Source organism: Pieris napi, chromosome W (genome assembly GCF_905475465.1).
Source record: "Pieris napi chromosome W, ilPieNapi1.2, whole genome shotgun sequence".
NCBI lineage: Eukaryota > Metazoa > Arthropoda > Insecta > Lepidoptera > Pieridae > Pieris > Pieris napi.
In genome coordinates, this window is record NC_062258.1 from 1638452 (window position 1) to 1657587 (window position 19136).

At 38.3% G+C, this 19136-nt stretch overlaps 2 protein-coding genes across 4 annotated transcripts in view; one reads left to right on the plus strand and one right to left on the minus strand.

Annotated features, from left to right (window-relative positions):
* Positions 1–18129, minus strand: part of LOC125062072 (low-density lipoprotein receptor-related protein 4-like) — an 84639-nt gene extending 66510 nt beyond the window's left edge. For all 3 annotated transcript variants that reach the window (XR_007119172.1, XM_047667671.1, XM_047667672.1), the window contains exons 1-10: positions 17982–18129; positions 14348–14531; positions 13973–14158; positions 13753–13829; positions 12821–13025; positions 12280–12409; positions 10566–10672; positions 9350–9509; positions 9029–9176; positions 8644–8954 (exon numbers count right to left, since the gene is read on the minus strand). Coding sequence is in view for 2 of the 3 variants with exons in the window: in XM_047667671.1 (XP_047523627.1) it covers positions 8644–8954; positions 9029–9176; positions 9350–9509; positions 10566–10672; positions 12280–12409; positions 12821–13025; positions 13753–13829; positions 13973–14158; positions 14348–14444 (1421 nt within the window). In the remaining variant the exon portion in view is untranslated. The remainder of the gene's footprint in view (positions 1–8643; positions 8955–9028; positions 9177–9349; positions 9510–10565; positions 10673–12279; positions 12410–12820; positions 13026–13752; positions 13830–13972; positions 14159–14347; positions 14532–17981) is intronic.
* Positions 1237–5239, plus strand: LOC125062073. Its single transcript, XM_047667673.1, has one exon. The coding sequence runs from the start codon at positions 1316–1318 to the stop codon at positions 4508–4510; it is 3195 nt and encodes a 1064-aa protein (XP_047523629.1). The 5' UTR covers positions 1237–1315; the 3' UTR covers positions 4511–5239.
* Positions 18130–19136: the final 1007 nt, after the last annotated feature.

The window sequence follows — 19136 nt, forward strand, 5'->3', positions numbered from 1 at the left end:
ACTGTATAAACGCAGTTCAGATATACCAACATGTAGCGAGTTTATAAGTTTTATTCGCGAACACCTAAAAATATTACAACGCACTTCAGGTAAATATGATGCTAAGAAAACTTTGGAACGTAAATATGATACGACAAGCAAAATTTCAAAACCAACGCATACATACCTAAATACGGCGACTGCACCTACGCAGCCGGTGTGTTCCCTATGTAATACGCGACACGAACATTTGTATACATGCTCAACTTTTCATAACATGACCGCTCACGATCGTTTTAAATTTGTTAAGGCGAATAATCTGTGCGTGAACTGCTTAGGGAAGCACCGATTAACTGCCTGTAACTCTTCTTCACGCTGCCGCCGGTGTAATAATTTACATCACACCATGCTACACTTTGATAACAATAACAGCGCCGCAGCCACGGGCACCACGTCTGGTGACAGTACTTCACGCACTTTACCTGCTGCCACGCTGCGCAATGCCGCTTCCACTGTGCGCCTTGCCACTGCCAGCACTTCGGTTGACAGTAGTACCGCTAATAAAGGGCGAACTTCGGTGATACCCACGCAACCCCATGACGTCACATTGTGTTCCTTATCTAATTGTAATGCTTCCCGCACACCTACTACGGTGTTACTCGCTACCGCACGCGTTGTTGTTTTCGATTCGCAAGGTAGGGAACATAATGTGCGCGCTTTATTGGACAGTGCCTCGCAAAGTAATTTCGCCAGTCGCAGCTTATGCCAGCGGTTGGGTTTAGAGACAAACCAGAAACCCTCATGTTCAGTGGTTAAAGGGATTGGAGGCACTACTAAGCCAATTCTAAGTTCGGTTTCGGTGAAATTCTTTTCCCGCTTTGATCTCAGTGTGTGTTTTAGCATGGACTCGCTCGTAGTCGACAAGGTCACGGAGCGCTTGCCCACTGTGTCTGTGGACATTTCGTCGTTGATCAATTTTAATAATTTACCTTTAGCTGACGATACCTACGCTGCCTCTGGAGATATTGATTTGTTGATTGGAGCATCAATCTTTCCTCACCTTCTCTTATCCCGTAAAGTTCAAGGTCAGTCTGATTGTCTCTCACCGCTCGCTTTAGAAACCGTGTTAGGTTATGTTATTGTCGGCTCTGCTCCTGCTCTAGTTGATGATCACGCGTCTGTCTCATATTGTTGTGCTACAGACCCGCTTGACGCTGCTGTACGTAAATTCTGGCAGATAGAAGAAGTAATCGCCCCGCAACTATTGAGTCCAGATGATAAGGCGTGTGAAGATATCTATAGCAGCACGACTACCCGTGATACGGATGGTCGATACATGGTCGCGCTTCCATTTAAAGGGGATGTATTTTCATTAGGTGATTCGTTTAAGAAATCTAAAAATCGCTTTCTTTGTTTAGAACGTAAAATGCAGGCATCACCTAAATTAAAGGAGGCGTATGATAACGTGATTAGTGAATATTTAAATAAGGGTTATATTTCTCCCGCTCCTCTAGACACTGAAGAAACTCGGAATTTACCCTCATATACAATACCTCACCATGGTATAATAAGAGAAGATAAACTTACTTCTAAATTACGCATCGTCCTGGACGGTAGTTCAAAGTCCAGTTCCCAAATCTCGCTTAATGACATTTTATATAATGGGCAAAATCTGCAAGGAAACTTATTTCATATTATTGTTAATTTTCGCTTATTTCGTATCGCTCTCTCCGCTGACATTCGTCAAATGTTTCTTTGCATTGGAGTTCGGCCATGTGACCGAAGGTTCCAACGCATTCTGTATCGCTTTTCGCCGCAAGAACCCTTGAAGGTTTATGAATTTAACCGCGTTTGTTTCGGACTGAAGTCTAGCCCGTTTCACGCTCTTCGTACCATAAAGCAACTAGTTTTGGATGAAGGTGCTTCTTATCCGCGAGCACAGCAAACAGTCAACACTGGTTTGTATATGGATGATTTTGTCTACAGCATTGACAACGAAGATGAGGCTATTTCCACCGCTGCGGAAGTAATCGCTTTGATGAAAGCCGGACAATTTGATCTTGTTAAATGGACAAGCAATTCACAAAGAGTCTTGGATTCTATTACGCCGTCGCATCGTCTCTCTGCTGTAAAGGAGTTTGATGACTCTGATTCGCATAAGGTACTAGGACTATGTTGGTCACCCGCAACAGATAATTTTAGTCTTAAAATCTGTACAACCGCTGAATCATGTACAAAGCGTACTATTCTGTCGTGTGTCGCTAGGATATGGGACGTCATGGGATTTGTTGCACCAGTGGTCTTATACGCAAAACTTCTCATAAAACAACTTTGGTTGTGTGAATGTGATTGGGATGATATACCACCCGACCACATCATTCAACAGTGGTCCCGTTTTAAGGAGGAACTTCCTCTTCTTGGAAAAATTAAAATTCCACGACATGTTGGCATCGCGTCCGGTGATGTTGTAACCGTTGTGGGCTTCGCGGACGCAAGTGAAAGGGCCTACGGAGGAGTTGTGTACTTTCATGTAAGAGACAGTCAAGGTCTTCGCAAAAACTCATTTAGTCTGATAAGCGCTAAATCTAAAGTGTCACCTCGTAAGGTGGTTTCGCTAGCACGTCTCGAGCTTTGTGCAATATTAGTCCTAAGCAACTTAATTGCTAATGTAATTAATACTTGTAACAATCGCATTAATATAGATCGTGTTTTCGCATTCTCAGACTCGACTGTAGCTCTTTGTTGGGTGCATTCTTCGCCCCATCGTTGGGATACTTTCGTTGCTAATAGAGTCTCTAAGATTCAGAATGAATTTCCACCGCGAACATTTTATCACATCGCTGGCCATGAAAACCCCGCTGATTGTTTATCTCGTGGCCTTAGTCCCGCACAAATCATTGATCATCCGCTTTGGTTCTGCGGTCCTCAATGGATTCTATCAGATCCAAGTTTTTGGCCTGTTACGGATTTTAATCCATCTACTGTGTCTCAGCCTCCAGAAGTAAAGAAGCATGTAACTCTTTTCACTGCTGAAGACTGTGAAAAGGTTGAGAAAAGTTTTTTAATTACGCTTGCAAATCGTTTTTCATCTTGGTCAAAGCTTTTACGCATTGTCGTTTATATCTGTCGTTTTGTTAAATTATTGCCTCGGCGTAGTACTATAATCGCAGCGGATTTAGATTACGCTGAGAATTTAATACTGAGTGACCTTCAACGGTCCCACTTCTTCAACGAAATCGCTAGCTTACGTACAGGCAAGCGATGTACCCCTGCTTTTCAGCGTCTCAAGCCATTCCTTCAGAACAAACTTCTTAGAGTCGGAGGACGGTTGAGTAACGCCGATATAAAATTTGATAGTAAGCATCCACTCATACTTCCTCGGAAAGGTCATATTTTGAATCTTATAGTGGATTACTATCACAAATTGAATTGCCATGTAGGTCCGGAGCTATTGATGTCCATACTGCGTCAAAAATATTGGATTTTGTCCGCTCGAAATTTAATTCGAAGCCGGGTTCACAAATGTTTACCCTGTTTTCGACTCCGCGCTAAACCAAATTTTCCTGAAATGGCCGATCATCGCTCCTGCCGAGTTACACCAGTCGCTAAACCCTTCGTACATACTGGCACTGATTACGCGGGTCCCTTTAAAGTGAGTAGTTCGCGTGGACGCGGAATTCGCTCGTTCAAGGCATACGTATGTCTTTTTGTGTGCTTAACCACCCGCGCTGTTCACATAGAAGTTGCAGGTGATTTGAGCACAGCTAGCTTCCTTGGAGCTTTTAAGCGTTTTCTATCACGCCGTGGTCCCGTGGCTCGCGTGTACTCAGATAACGGCACTAATTACGTAGGCGCAAAGCGCACGCTTTCGGAGTTACACGACTTCTTAGTTTCAAAACACTTTAACTCTGAGTTTGGTCACGTATTAGCTGAAACTCGCATTGATTGGTCATTAAATACTCCTGCTGCTAGTCATTTTGGTGGCAATTGGGAGACCAATATTAAAAGCCTTAAAGCTCATTTATACCGGGTGATAGGTGATCAAATTCTAACTTTCGAGGAGTTCAGCACTGTACTTGCACAGATCGAGGCAGTGATGAACTCGCGGCCACTGTGTCGCACGCTATCCAATGATCCATCGGAACCTCTCGCGTTAACACCCGCTCACTTTTTAAACTTAACACCGCTAAAGTATCTACCAGCTAGAGAAATCGAAGAAGATAGATTACATTTGCTTTCGCGTCATGAGTTAGTTGACAAGCTAGTGCAGTCCTTCTGGAAGCGCTGGAAGTCTGATTACCTTCATACATTGCAAATGCGGAACAAGTGGAACACGCCAGCTAAGCCAATTTCTAACGGCGATGTTGTAATAGTTATTGTTGACAATGCACCGCCGCTCCACTGGCCGTTAGGAATAGTGGAGGAAGTTTTCCCTGGTTCAAACGGTGTTACACGTGTGGTCCGCGTTCGCACGGCGTCAGGTACCTATCTACGTCCTGTAGTACGTCTCTGTCCCCTACCTAGCGAATAGTTACATTTGTATAGGTCATTAGTTAGGTTAGTTAGTTTACATTTGTATAAGTCGTTAGTTAAGTTAGTTACTTTAATAAACTTTTCTTTAGATCGCTTTTCATATCGCTATTCATTTACTTTCTAGTTTTTCTTGAAGGCAACCCTTCAAACCCGGGGGAATGGTTGCGCCGGATTGTTATTTTTATAATAATTTTTGATTTTAAATAATGGTTGCTCAATACATATACCCATCCTAATAATTCCTAGACGCATGTCTCATCACCCACCTATTTTATGTCCCAATCCTATGACGGTACTAGTTCCGGAACGGGCTATAGGTGGCGCGCACGACGATGAGTCTCTAATAAGAATTAATTAGTGACAATTTTGATGACCCGCGTTATGGTTGATTATTCGCCGCACGCTCGCAACGCTTCCTTTTTCTTTTAAACATTTACTTTTTTATTATAAACTTTAACTATACTTAAATTCAATTAACTTTAACTTGATTAAGTATAATTTGTGAAAGTGATTGTTCATTGGTGTACAACAAAGGAAAGAAGCCACTAGAAGAAGCCACGAGGTTGAAGGTACTGTGCCGACATCCTTTCTTTCTTTTTCCCATTGTCCATTATTGAGCAATCATATTAGGTATCAATAAGAAAAAAATACAGTCCACTATATAACCACTTCAAATATTTAGCTTATAGGTATAAAGTTTTATAAAGTAACATCCCGCGCCTCCAGTCCTCGTTAAACGAAAATTAATCAACAAAGCTTTTTATAAATTTGAGGACTACTTAAATGATCCTAATCCTTGGGATTGAATTGCTCCAGTTCAAACAATTTGTATGACAATACTTGGCGATTAAAAAGAGTGGCGGAAAGTTTCTTGCCAGTTCTTCTTACCCGCTCTACGCCCTTGACTTGCGAACTGGTAGTAAATGTAAATTTACGATTAATTTAACTTGACTATTCAAAAGTGTACTTGGTTACCTACTTGAATAAAGATATTTTGAGTTTGAGTTTATGGGTCTCTGTTTCAAATTTTTGTGGTGGTAATGTGTACTTAGAGAACATGCAAAATGTATGGGTCTCTGTTTTAACAAATTGCCGCTTAGGAGAGCACTAGGAGCCACTGTCGTTGTGACAGTGTATTGCAAATAAATATACTGAGTTTTATCTTTATTCGTGTTAAGTCTGAAGCTATCTAATTCTGTAATATTTGCTTTTTGATAGACCTTATCTATGTGCGCTTGAGTGCACGCTTGCGCACATGGTTCTGGTAATGGAGAAATAGAGATAAATGTCATTTTTCGTCCCTACAATTCAAGATATACACTTCAGGCTATGACACGAAGCTAGGTAGATTACTATAAGTTCCCTTACAGAGACTGCGCTAGACAATTATGAGCAGGTTGCAAGTGATGCTGCGGTCGAGGACGCTGCACTGTCAGGAACGGCTATCTTAGGTTTTTAGTGGTTATTCTCTGTATTAGTTTCGGTCTTTAGTTGTGTTAATTATTATTTTTGGTCTGAGAGTTGTGCCGCATTTTTCGAAAGTAAGTTTCAACCTTGTTACTAATGTGTTATTTCCTTATGTTAAAGATGCGCGCGTGATATGTTGGCTTGCGTGCGAGTGTGAGGCAAGTGTGTGCCTTCCTGGTTGAAACGGACTGCCAATGTGGTGCGGTCATGGTGTGTTCCTGAGGCCAGCAACCTTGAGAAGCGGGCCTCGGCTGACGTGCATCCTGTGCGCGTGGCGGGCGCTGTCCCGGAAGATTTGTTCTTTGAATACATATCAGGCGCAGTCCTGGCAGCCTTAGTGCTGGTGCTCTTTTAAGAGTGTTACGGGCGCTGTCCCGGGTGGTGTGTTATTTGAACGCACTTCAGGCGCAGTCCTGGCAGCCTTAGTGCTGGTGCTCTTTTGAGAGTGTTACGGGCGCTGTCCCGGGTGGTGAGTTCTTTGAACGCACTTCAGGCGCAGTCCTGGCAGCCTTAGTGCTGGTGCTCTTTTGAGAGTGTTACGGGCGCTGTCCCGGGTGGTGTGTTCTTTGAACGCACTTCAGGCGCAGTCCTGGTTCACGTTGCTAACGGGGGAACTTGTACAAGTTTAAGTATGAGAATGTGTGAGATGTTTTGTGAGATGATGTATGCATACTTTTGAAAGCGAAGTGTTTTAGCTAAAGTTGTGGAAGTGTGCTTTTGTATCAGGGCCTTGGATGAGGGATGAATGACAGACTAGGCACTAACGTAATGTCGTCATGATTAACTAACAGAATAATTGTTGCACAGATTGCGATGACGAATACCCCAATGACGTTGGTGAGCCTTCAGCTGCGTGTACTAGTCCTGCGGCTTCCTCAACAACACTGGAACTACATATGGGTGAACATGGCGACCAAGATACCGGCGTGCCTTCCACCAGTTCTTCCAAAGAAGAGATCAACAGTGCATCCGAGGACGGTGCACGGTCAGGAGAGGCCGTATAAGCAGAAATTGCAGTGGGTAGTTTCGATACCCACCCGCCTTCTAAAAAGGAAAGGCCTCAATGTGCCACGGGCTCATTGGTTGCTCGGACGTAAACAAGTAAGGTTGTTGGTATCGAGGCCGCATACTGTGATATCGTTCTATGTTATTCTTATTCGGTGGTTTTTGTGTAATAGTTTTAAGGTTAACGGTTGTTTTTAAAATACCCAAAGTCGTGTTGTTTTGATTGTATAAGATTAATTTTAAGGTAGATTTAGTGTGATTTCGAATATACCGTGTTTTGTTCTTTGATAAAGTTATTTTTATTTAAATCACTTCTTACGTTATTTCGAATTGTTTTCTTTTATTTGATTATCACTTCTGGTTGCTAAAAATATATACATTTGCACGATAACCAGTTTGGGTTTCGACCCAAGCTGTCTACAGATGGTGCTATACTGAGTCTTAAGCACACCGTTTCATACTATCTGCGTCGGAGGACGGCGGTGTATGCCTGTTTCCTTGATCTTTCCAAGGCATTTGATTTGGTTTGCTACGATCTACTTTGGAAGAAACTAGAGGATATAAGTGTTCCTCAAGAACTTCTTAACGTATTTAAGTTTTGGTATGGTAACCAAATCAATAATGTTAAATGGATGGGTGCCTTGTCTAAGCCCTATACGATGCAGTGTGGAGTAAGACAAGGTGGACTGAGCTCTCCATCTCTCTTTAATTTATATATAAACGCTTTGATTGAGACGCTTAGCAGCGAGCGTATCGGCTGTCACGTGGACGGTGTGTGCGTTAACAATATCAGCTACGCAGACGATATGGTGCTGCTGAGTGCGTCGGTTTGCGGGGTTAGACGTCTCCTTAAGCTCTGTGAGGTATATGCGGCTAGTCATGGTTTGAAATATAATGTAAATAAAAGTGAAGTCATGGTCTTTGGGGCCGGTTGGAAGGGTGTGTCCAGTATACCCCCCATGTCGCTATATGGGGTCCCTTTAAAAATTTTAAAAACATTTAAATATCTTGGACACATATTGACACCCGACCTCAGGGACGATGCTGATATAGATAGGGAACGGAGAGCGTTGTGTGTCAGGGCGAACATGATCGCCCGCAGGTTTGCACGATGCTCAATTGATGTGAAAGTAACCTTGTTTAGAGCATTCTGCACATCATTCTATACGAGCGCCTTATGGTCGAAATATACTCGATTGTCATACAACGCTTTCCGTATCCAATATAATAATGCGTTCAGGGTGCTGTTGCGGCTGCCTCGATTCTGCAGCGCATCGGGGATGTTTGCTGAGGCGCGGGTGGATTGTTTTTACGCCACCATACGCAAGAGATGTGCATCCTTGGTGCCGAGGGTGAGAGATAGCGGTAACGGTATCCTCCGCATTATCGCGGACCGAGTCGATTGCCCATACATGAATCACTGTTCCTCTATTTCATGCGGATTTATTCCGGTATGAATTAATGTAAACATACTAACACTTAGTCTTAAGGTATTAAGCTGTAATTTACTAACATTGTTATGGAACCTTGTTTTCTGAATTAAACAATTAAATTAAAAAAATAAAGCGTAATTTAGGTTGAGTCAAACAAGTGATACAAGAATGAAGCGTCAAAAAATGATTAAACCAAATTGCTAAAAATACCATAAAAACTTCATACCTGTAACCGTCGTCATTCAGGTGATAACCTATCGGGCAAGAACACGCCGGTTTTCCATCGTGTGTGGTGATACACTCCCTCTCACATTTATCTCTTCCGGAACATTTTCGCTTCTTTGGACATTTTTCTTCGTCGTCACCCTGAGGACAGTCGTTCATGCCATCGCAGACGTGTTTTCTATTCACACAGTTACGGAATGCTGACTTTGTTTGTAATTTGCACATGTATTGGTCTTCTTCGCAGTTTACTTCACAATTTGTTTCATCCTCACCGTTGGAGCAGTCGCGGACGCCGTCGCATAACCAGGTTTTCTACAAAGCCGTGTTTGGTTACATTCTAAGTCGTGAAATACTTAAATGTTTCTTAGGAATACTTCAATTCTTACCAATATGCAACGCCTGTCCTCACACGTGAACTCATCTGCAGTGCAATTCCGTATTCCGAGTGCTTCGCAGTTGAGTTCGTCATCACCGTCACAGTCTCTGTCCATGTTGCATCGCCAACTCTTAGGAATGCATCTTCCGTCGTTGCATCTATATTATATTATTTGTAAAAGTAAATTTTAATGTAAGACAATCTCTGTCTCTCATGTTTGATATTTCATATTTTACGTTTAAAAAAGGAATAAGACAGTGTTATGCAATTAAAAAACTTTGATCACCGAACGATCAGTGAAACAGATTAAAGAAATAATTAGTCAACTTACTTATACTCGGTGGTTTTGCAATTTCCAGGCAGAAGAGGGCAAGAGTCCTCGTCGGTCCAGTCACCACAATCGTTGTCACCGTCGCACCGGAAGTCTTTACGCACGCACTTTCCATTGTCGCACTGAATTTCGTTTTCGCCGCATCGTAAGAGATCGACAGCTGTACATATTACAATAACACTGCGTAAAAGTAGATATTCATTAATTAATGTATTACATATACTTGGGAATAATTTAAGAGCATATTTGGAATTCCTTCTGACTCCGATATTATCTTACTGCATCTCTCAATGGGGTGGAGCAGCATCGTCTTTCATCATGGAATTTAAGCGTGCTTAACCTTGTCTTAAGATACCCTATATAAATCCTATAAACCCAGATCCACAATTGTACGAATCCACGATTGTACACGCATTAGAATTTATACTTCTTTGGCGTAATAATTTTCTTCGAGTACTTTAGAGGGACGTTTCCCTCTTCGAATTGCATTTTTCTTGTCCATTTTAATGGTCAATCGAAACTATATAATATGTACCTACTTATCATGATATTTTACAATAAACACTCTTTTTTATCACATTAGAACGGGTTTTCTCGTATAGAAATCATTATTTTGGTATAAATAAACACGACTCTAAAAAACTCTACGCCATGACAGACTATGCAACTTGTCGAAAAAACAGAGTAAGCGCTCACTACTATCGGCCCAGACTGTTTTACTGAAGTTTGAACAGATATTCATGGTGTCGGTTTTTTGTGACGGTGTGCGGGTGTCGGCTTTTTGTGACGGTGTGCGCGCGCATCGTAAAAATTTACTCTTTTTCCCTATACTTCAAAAACATCCTGTGCGTTTGTTGATTTTCAAAGCATTATCTTGGAATGCCGTCTAAACTGGTAAAATGTGCTCATTATAAATTATTCTAGTACGTATTAAGATGAAAACTACGTCCGTTTCGCAGAAACCTTTTAAAACCACTATCTAACTATCGCGGTTTAGAAGTAGGCTAGTATATGTCCGAACCAAAAAGCCTAGTAAAATCTAGTTTATCTATGCTTCTACAGACGGTCTTGATACGAATACTAATTAAATCAAAACATTTCTTAAGATCCGCAGTCCCATAACGGGATAGACATATTAAAACATTTTGACAGATGGTATGAATGGTGGTGTTCTGTTTTATTTCTATCACATATGAGCGTTGCTTTTCACACTTACGGCAATGGATCTCGTCCGAGCCGTCAGGGCAATCGGCCTCCTTATCGCATCGCCAGTGAAGAGGTATGCAGTCGCCTGATATACACGTGAACTGATTGTCTCTGCATCTAGATACAACACAAAAGTAACGATTACTATAATCTTGTCCTAACGCTCTGGCTTCGACCTTCGTCAAAGACATTTAAATGAATAAAGCGGCCATTGAGAAAATGGAAATACATTCCTAATCTACAAAAAGTTAAAACAAGGTTATTGTGATATAACTGCATAATACTATTGCAACAATTGTACGAAGCTGTGTAAATTTTGGAATTAAATTATCTTTTATTCGACGAGGTGTTTACCGTTAGACTTATGTAGGTAAATATGAGTAAGTTTTTTACTTGTTGTTTAACTAAAAATAAGTGGTACTATGCTCGGCGACCGTCAAGAAATTTTATTGCTAAGTCGAGAAAATTCTATTTCCGACCAAGACTTATTCAATTAAAATGGGATAATACGTTAAGGTCAAGAGCTGCTAAGAAATAACATAATTAAAAACAGTTTGTTTCAATACATCGGTCGCCCACGGAAATGGGTATATTGGGTCGCACGTGGATGGCACAAGGCTTGTGTGGGCGCGTTGCCATGGTGACGGAAAACCCGCCCGCCCCGGCGCGCTCCCCTCGCCGCCCGACACAATATCGATCCGCCCGGTGCAGGCTAGCCTCGATTTTAACGATACCTCACAAACGGTTTCAGAATCATCTTATTACCCTTCAGATTCAGACTTTAATAGATCTGGTAAAGTTTGATTATTTTAAACAAAATATTTAATTAATTTCACGAAATCAATTATTCACTTATCCAAACTGCGACTGTCGTGTCGACGGATTCGAATCCGTGCTTTTTTTATCTATTTGTTCAAAACGAATTCCGTACTTAAAGAGTACTATTAATTTGTACAAGCACATAAGTCGCTCAGTGCAACAGCCTTATAGCGAATAACCGAACTCATTCTGAAACTTCTTTAGTATTTTATTTGAGTATTATTTTTTACTAAGAAAAAGACAATACACAGTTTATGTACAGAATAATATTTAATCTTAACGTTTAACCTGATTCCATATAGGTATAGAGGCTAAATTATATCATAATATGGTCAGATCGTTCCGTTAAAATAGAAATTGAAAATGTATTTAGTGAAATTTCGTTACATAATGTTACGTAACTCACGAAGGCGACGAAGGATGATATCACGTAATGTATGCAAAATAAATCTATTGACGTAACTCGACGTCGACGAGATCCCCATCAATGGGATTATTTCCATCTCGGCAACCATTACCATACTACAGAGTACAGTGGATAGTTTTAGTATTCATCAACCATTGAAATAAAATGTATTCTTCATTAATATTTACGCATTCATCACTTACGGTTAATGACTTTGCTACTCAAAGTATATACGTTAACGGTATTCACAAGATTTATTTGTGTCAAATACTCTTTTTAACGTGAACAAAATTATACCACATGTAATTTTATTGACATGAGACTGGAGGTTGTTCCGACTTTAGTCCACCGCGGACTTGAATTTTTATTATTATAACCGATACATTATGAGGAGGGCGGTCTCTCTCTCTCTCTCTCTCGCTACACTAATAAGAAACCTTTATGCGATTAGATGTGGTCGGTAACCTTTTTTCTTTATTATTCCCGATAATTTTCTTACTTGTCTTTTGAGCAGTTAATTTCATCAGTGTTGTCGCGGCAGTCGTTATCTCCATCGCACATCCACTCTTTATGAATGCACAGTCCGTTGGCACACGAGAACTGCGCTTCGGTACAGTTCAAGTCAGAACCTAGTGTAAGTAAAAAAGCATTTAAACATTTATAATTTCAATAAGTACGCAGTGACAAAGAAGGTGTGGTAATAGAAATTTATGGACAGCAATTGCCTTCCCATATTAACCAAAACAAATAGCACTGTCCTACGTTTTGTTTGTTTTGAGTAGTTCAAAAACGTCTTCGAATTAGATATCGTCAAATGAATAAATTATGTACAGAGGTAGCTTAAGATACAATATATGCTAATTCAGAACCATTAAGCTGAAGTTGGATTTGTAAAATCTAAGACGTTCAATAACGAGCGAGTTATACTTACGTATATATATCTTGGTAGTACAAGTATGCAAGAAGTCGACGGCTTAAGAGTTTATTTGTAGAAGACAGTGTTAATACCTATGTAATGAAAAGTAGTAAATAAAAGTCACCACAATGAGCCTCATCGGAGAAGTCACCGCAGTCATTGTCCCCATCGCAGATCCAGTCAAAGGAGATGCAGACATTGGTACCGTGGCAGAGCGTGTGGCTGTCCTGTTCATCGCATGACTTGCTGCAGTCGGCTTCGTCTTCGTTGTCCTTACAGTCCGTATTGCCATCGCACCACTTTTCAAGATCGATGCATGTACAGGATGCCTGACATCATAAACCGTATATCAACGTTTTAAAGACAAACATGCCTAGAACAGTAAACATCTGTTCAAGTCATAACTACCATTAACTTATATCGCATCACGACTTAAGTATCGATAATTTAAACGACAATAATTCTATTATAAGTGAAAATATTTTGTGAATAGTTTTGCACAATTAAATTAACATGGTATAAGAATATGGAGATAATTGCAAATGTACTTCATAAAGTACAGGCATAAAGTCAAAGTCAAAAGCCGAAATCGTTTATTCATATAGGTAACACTATGTACAAATAATATTACATTTACTGCCAGTTCTCAAATCAAGGACGTAGAACGGAAGAGAAGAACTGGCAATAAACTCTCCGCCACTATTTTTAATCGCCAAGTTTTTTATTTTACACAATGTTTGTACTGAGCTGCAACCATTACACCATGTTCCACATGACTTCTTAAGTATTAATAATAATAAATTGATAGTTAATTAATAATAATAAAATAGTTCATAAATTAAATAAATTAAAAACATTTTTCCTCTATCAGCAGGAGGCATGGCGAAATAGGAGCACGCACTTACATTCTCATGGGAACAACACGAATAACTATTAAAAATACATAAACACGTAACATAAGTATACGATATATTTTTGAAACATGAATGTTTTGTATAAGGATTACATAACATAGTTTTTTTATTATTATTATTAGTATAAGGACTGAAAACATACCTGACAAGCGAAATATTCTTTGGTACATGGCACATGGCATCCGCCGTCATCACCTCCATCATCAATATCATCAGCCACTACGTAAGAACCACATCAAATTATTACGCTGCATAAATACTTTTTATTATAATAATAAAATCGACTTGCTTCAGAATCTTGACTACAGAACTCTTGTTGTTAAATTGATGCTCTTATGTCGGCGTCGATAAACCATACTCACGGTGCCAAGCATCCACTCGCGTATATGGGTTGTGAGGTCTAATTCCAGGGACCTGCATGGGCCCCGGTATTCCAATAATGGGCGGTTGGTATGGTGGCACACGCCCCACCGAACGAGTGTCCGGCGCCGGAGGCTCCAAAGATCCATTCGTGTAACGACTGTGTGGTATCGCGTCATCACAAAATCCTAATTAACAAATTTACCGTCATGGTTAATAATGAGAACATGGAATGGTGTATAAAATGCGGCGCATTTAGCAATATTTACGTATGCTTCATTGATGCCTGAACATCAGCTGTACCTTCCGATACGAAGCACCTTGGCCGGTGATCAAACCCAGGTAAATTAAAACATATGATAAATATTTGAACTCACCGGTATGAAGGACGTATATCGCAATTATGTTGAGAATTAACATTCGTTGGGTCAGCATTGTAAAATCTGTGAATTCGACTATTACACAGGGCGCCATTTAGGTGACCTAGTCGTGATCGATTTTGTGTAATCTAGGTCTCGGGGAGTCTAACATGGCTCGCTGTATTCCAATGCTTCGGACCACCTATTGGAAAATACAAAATATTATACTCATTACTGAAATATAATATTCTAGGTCTAGGATTCATTGGCCCCGGTGCCGGAAAATTATAATAACGATCACAAAATAACATTTGTGCTCAACGAAAAACTACTTATCAGACATTGCCCTTCTCATATTTTAATCGTTAAAAAAAACTCGTATGATCAGCCAAGATGCGCAGCGCAGGTGCAGCCACACCAATGTTACACCTTTAAATTAAATTTAAATTTACTTGTACATTAAGGAAATTTTCGGAAGGAAATCGAAAATATAAACGATAAAAGGTATCTTAACTAAACCTAACAATGTACCAAAAATTTAATATAATTAAAGTCAAAATCCAATTAGCACTATGAAATTCCAAGGTGGCTAAAAGAAGGTATTTTTCATTATCCTTTTAGTTACACAATAGTTCTATTTTTATCGACGTATCTAAATTGATGTCGAAGACAAAAATAACTTGTAACTTAATTCATAATAGCGATACTGACGTCAATGTGTGGGTGAACTGAATTTATATCAAGTCAATTTGTATAATGAGATTGTCTTATATATTGAATAGAAAGTATGTATACAGTGGATGCCATCATAGAACCTTCATCACCTTAATCTACTTCGAGTTAGCATAGTATATATTATGCACTTACATTTTCGTACCTGTTTCGTTGGTTGATTTACTTTATTGATACGTAATACCTGATACACGTTTTTTTGGATATAGATAGAAGTAATATATGTATATGTAAGCATATAATATGTATATCATAAGATAACAAAATCCGCAAGTTTACAAATACTTAACTGTCGTAAGATTCTAAACGAGAAATAAATTTTATTATTTTCGCCCACATTTTCGCAAATTTGTCAATTTGCAATGTCTCGTGGTAAATTTATAAACTATCGGAAATCCGTTTAGATTCGGTAAGGTTAGGTTAGTGACTTATACAATTTTCAATTTTCTTTAGTTATTTATTATTTTACGCGTAAGTTCGGTAAGTTTATTGCGGATTTTGTTATATTCCGGTGACATATATATTGCATATAAATAGATCAGCCCATGGACCTTCTTCAAGGTCGGTATTAATTTGATAAGAAAAAACATTTTTATATTATTTATTATAGTATGAACTGCGTAGAAATTCTTTGAATGGTTTTGACTAATATAATCATGTTTTGTTTTCCTCCTACATTTGTGTTCCGCCCTTTGATTAGTAAATTGAGGTGGTGGCCGGGAAAGTTGGACTGAATGTGTAATCGATAGATATTCATTTCTAGTATCGTGTTAGACTTCTCGTATTATAAATATTAAAATAGCATCACAGTTTCAGTCTCACGGTTAAACATTCTTCTCTCGAGAGACAGTAAAATAAAAATAAAAAATAAAATATGTTTATTAAGGAACATAAGATACATGTATCACTTATTCCACGTCATTAAATTTGAATTTGTCGTGAAGTAGTCGTGAAGGTAATAATAATAAGAGCGCTAACTTGGACACAAAAATGGACAAAATAAGTCAGCCTTTCTTTATTTGCCTTTAAAGAAAATAATCAAAGAAACAGATGCAGAAATATAGCATTGTGTAAATTTTTATTATTTATACGTTATTAGAACTGAGTAGATCCACATGCATATGAAATGTAGCGTAGCTATAGTGTAGCTTTAGAAAATTCAACTGTACCTGAGAACGGAAGGTCAATACAAAAATACTTTAAATGGTAGTTTAGATTAATTAAAATGCTTATATAATAAGCCTAAGATGTAAGCAGCCATTTTGAAGATTGAAAGTCTGAATCTCGAGACTGGGCATGCGCGGAATAAGCGCTCCGAACTACTTGTTGATCCCGATTCCATTCACTACGCACAGCCTTGCGCATTCTACGCCGTAACTTACAAATTTCCATAAATTTTTATCTCACGTTTTTTCTAATTGATTACATTATTCTTCCTATCATAATTGCTCGTAACAAATTTTACTTCATAACATTCTTTTCGGGGGTTGACAAGGCGTAAATAAGAAATAATATGTATCTATGTAAAAATAAAGTCGATTAACGTAAATTTTCATTAATGTAACATTAACATGTATAGGGCATTCTTCTTCAAGAATCGAACCGTCTAAAACATTTTGGTAATGATGTCTTTGTGGGCACGTCTAAGGTCTATTCTAGATTTGTATCAGAATACGATTAAACAAGGAAATGAGTAAAATAGCATATTGTATTTTAGCAATATTTCATATTTGATATCTCATACACGTTATATTTATTATACGTAATAAAATAAGCATTGATATGATCTCGTAAATAAAATGTTAATTTACATTTTTGTGGGTATTTATTTTTTATTTTATTAATTTATAATATACATGATCTTAAATAGAAAATAAGTTGGTGTGGTGGAAACAAAAACTGGACACAGTTTTTCTGTCCACCAGGACGTGGTGAACAGGTTTTTGCATAGTTTTCTAAATTTGGAATTGCAAACTCATATTCTATTATATCGAAACAATGTAATAAGAAATGGCATCATTTAAATACAAGCAAACCGGTCGATCAATACGGCTCAGAGGCTGCGCGTGTGTCCATCCCCCTCCTCTCCGTACCTAAGCTACCCGAACCCCGCCACCCACGGATGTGACCGTGAAAATTTTATGCGGCGCCAATTTTAAAATTAATTATGTATAAATATAAATATAGTTTAAAAAAACTATAAAACACGCATTTAAAGCACATCAAACTAAAAAGTGAAAAATAATTCCTAATTTAGGCTGAAAATGGTAATGAACAAAAATTACTGGTTTTATTGTGAAAAAGCGTGGGTTGCTCGATAGACGAAAAATATGGCACAGAGCGCTAAATTAGGCAGCCTAAATTAGAAATTATTTTTCACTTTTTAGTTTGATGTGCTTTAAAAGCGTGTTTTATAGTTTTTTTTAACTATATTTATTTTCCACTTTTTAGTCCTAGCAGCAATACGCGTTGTCTCATTTTAATCGTATTGCTTTGTGGACTTAAATAAATTTCATTGTTTTTTCGAGATAAACCTATGAAATTATTATATTGTCGCTGATTCTTTATAAGTGTACAAAGTTTGAATTAAATCTGTCCGTTTAAAGTGGGTCAAAATCGAGTCCGAAGGAGTCGGTTACATACATACATACAGGTGAAGCTAATATAAAGCGTGTAAAAATATTAAGAATTATCCACTGGGAAACTCCCACATATTATGGTCTAACAGCCGACAATTTTTTTACAAGTATACAATATTCATAGTTTATCTCGGATCATCTAAATAGTCTCTGACATTAATGATTATGATTATAATTAGATCAATTTGTTTGTAATAAATGATATGTCTATGTCTATAATTTATAACGATATATCATTCCGTTGTAAACTTGTCGGTCCATGTTGGGTCCACGGTACATACCTTTCCCTTAGCCACAATAGCACAAGTAAAACATTCTCCACACAAAATCACAAAATAGTTTTCCAGTTTCAGAATCACTGAAATATTGTTTTTTAGTAACAATTGAATCCAAGTTATTCGGACACTTAGACTGATGCGATCCTCTCCGTAACGGGGAAGGTACTGAGTGATCTGGAACCTTACCCGCCCGCCCTGCGCTTTGCGCCCCGCGGTCTGCGCTACATCGATGAATGGACCGCCCGCCCCTAGCTCTACCTATTTAAAGTATAACACTCGCCTACATTTGTATTACATCGTCTACTGAGAATAACAGTCGATGGAAATAGACTAGTTTACAGTAATTTAGGAAAAACTATAAAAGCCACTTAGACACACTTTAGACTGAAATGAGAAGACAAAGAAGGCAGAAATACGTACTTTATTATTTAATGTTTATATCGTACCTATATAATTAAAACATGAGCCGTTGTCAGTAAGAATCACTAGTTTCGTTTTTTAATTCAACCATATTTTATGTAATAACTAACTAAATAAATAACTAGCTCAAACATAGCTGGAAACATTAATTACTTCAAAAAACTTAGAACAATTATTATACTCGTCATCGATTTCTATAAATATAAAAAAAAAATATTCGGATAAATTATATAACATTTACAATTATACAACAAATCCTTACGAAACTATTGAAATTCGATGTCATTTTATGGCTGAAAAGAATAAGCTGTTCTTTTTCGTTAGTATTACAAGTAATTTATAAAAATGTAAATCTTAGTAACTAAATGTGACGAATTTAGTTAAATGAGAATAGTCAAAAAATATTACAAAAATAATAAAAAAAAACAGAAGATAACTTTAATGACATCTTTTTTTTTTTTTTTTTTAATTTCTTTATTTTACAAAAAAAAATATAATACAATCATAACAAGTTACATTAGCAAACCGCTGTGGTTTATATTCATGTAACCATAACAATCTTGTTTAGGAGCGCGACAAATGCATATAAAAGTAGTTTTTTAGTTTGCTGTTTATATTGGTTGGCGTTAGGCAATCTAATATGTGATTTGGTAGACCATTTATTAGCCGCGGTAGCAAATACCTCAACGTTCTCTCGCCATATACGTTGTTTGCTCTTGTTGTACAGAGCCGGACTTG

Bases quoted from the DNA above. Each gene is read 5' to 3' on its own strand.
- LOC125062073 (XM_047667673.1), top strand. From the start codon at position 1,316: ATGGTCGCGCTTCCATTTAAAGGGGATGTATTTTCATTAGGTGATTCG.